The sequence below is a fragment of the Penaeus monodon genome, chromosome 23, assembly GCF_015228065.2.
Source record: "Penaeus monodon isolate SGIC_2016 chromosome 23, NSTDA_Pmon_1, whole genome shotgun sequence".
In the NCBI taxonomy this organism is placed as follows: Eukaryota; Metazoa; Arthropoda; class Malacostraca; order Decapoda; family Penaeidae; genus Penaeus; species Penaeus monodon.
The window spans coordinates 38,804,452-38,805,090 of NC_051408.1; the positions used below are offsets into that span (position 1 = coordinate 38,804,452).

Here is a 639-nt window from a genome sequence, read left to right on the forward strand (position 1 = left end):
CGCGTAAATAACAAAAGCTTGAAAGATGTGACAGTGAATACATGCACGTCTTATTTTTGATGTAGAAGTAACGTTGACTATATTGTATTGTGAATTGAAAGTTCTGATGTCGATATATCTGTTATATTTATTTTCTACTGCCTGATGAATCAAATTACAATTACGAAGCTTTAATAATAGTGAATGATAAAGCTACCCTACGGAATTCTTAAATGCATATCTCTTACAGTGACTCGTGAAGCTCTATCATCAAAAGGTCAAAAACATAATCTCACTATAGCCATTTTTTTCACTCTCTCCCACACCTTTTTTTCCCACAAGTCTCCTGGCCCGAATCAACCACGGAAATTCTCCATTACACGTATACATCTTACCTTGCGAAGTTGTCAGTGTATGTTCCCAATGGGCATGGAGTACACTGCCGCTGCCTCGAACTACGGTGCATCCCTGGGGTACACGCCACTAAGGAAAGAGGAAGATGGGGGGGAAGTGTTGGAGACTTTTTTTTCCAAGTTTGAAATTTTAGGATTCGATTTTGGAAGTGTAATGCTGTGGCTGAGACGGTGTTAGCTGTTTTTTTTTTTCAAATATACCAGGGTCTAAAAGTGGTTAAATTCACAAGATTATAGTGTAAAAAAA

At 37.9% G+C, this 639-nt stretch overlaps 1 protein-coding gene across 1 annotated transcript in view; it reads right to left on the reverse strand.

Annotated features, from left to right (window-relative positions):
- The window catches only part of LOC119588243 (fibrillin-3-like), a gene marked incomplete at its 5' end in the record, with an annotated part of 37,181 nt that overhangs the window by 4,964 nt on the left and 31,578 nt on the right, over positions 1-639 (reverse strand). The window contains 1 exon segment of the mRNA XM_037936939.1: positions 375-462. Coding sequence (XP_037792867.1) covers positions 375-462 — 88 coding nt within the window.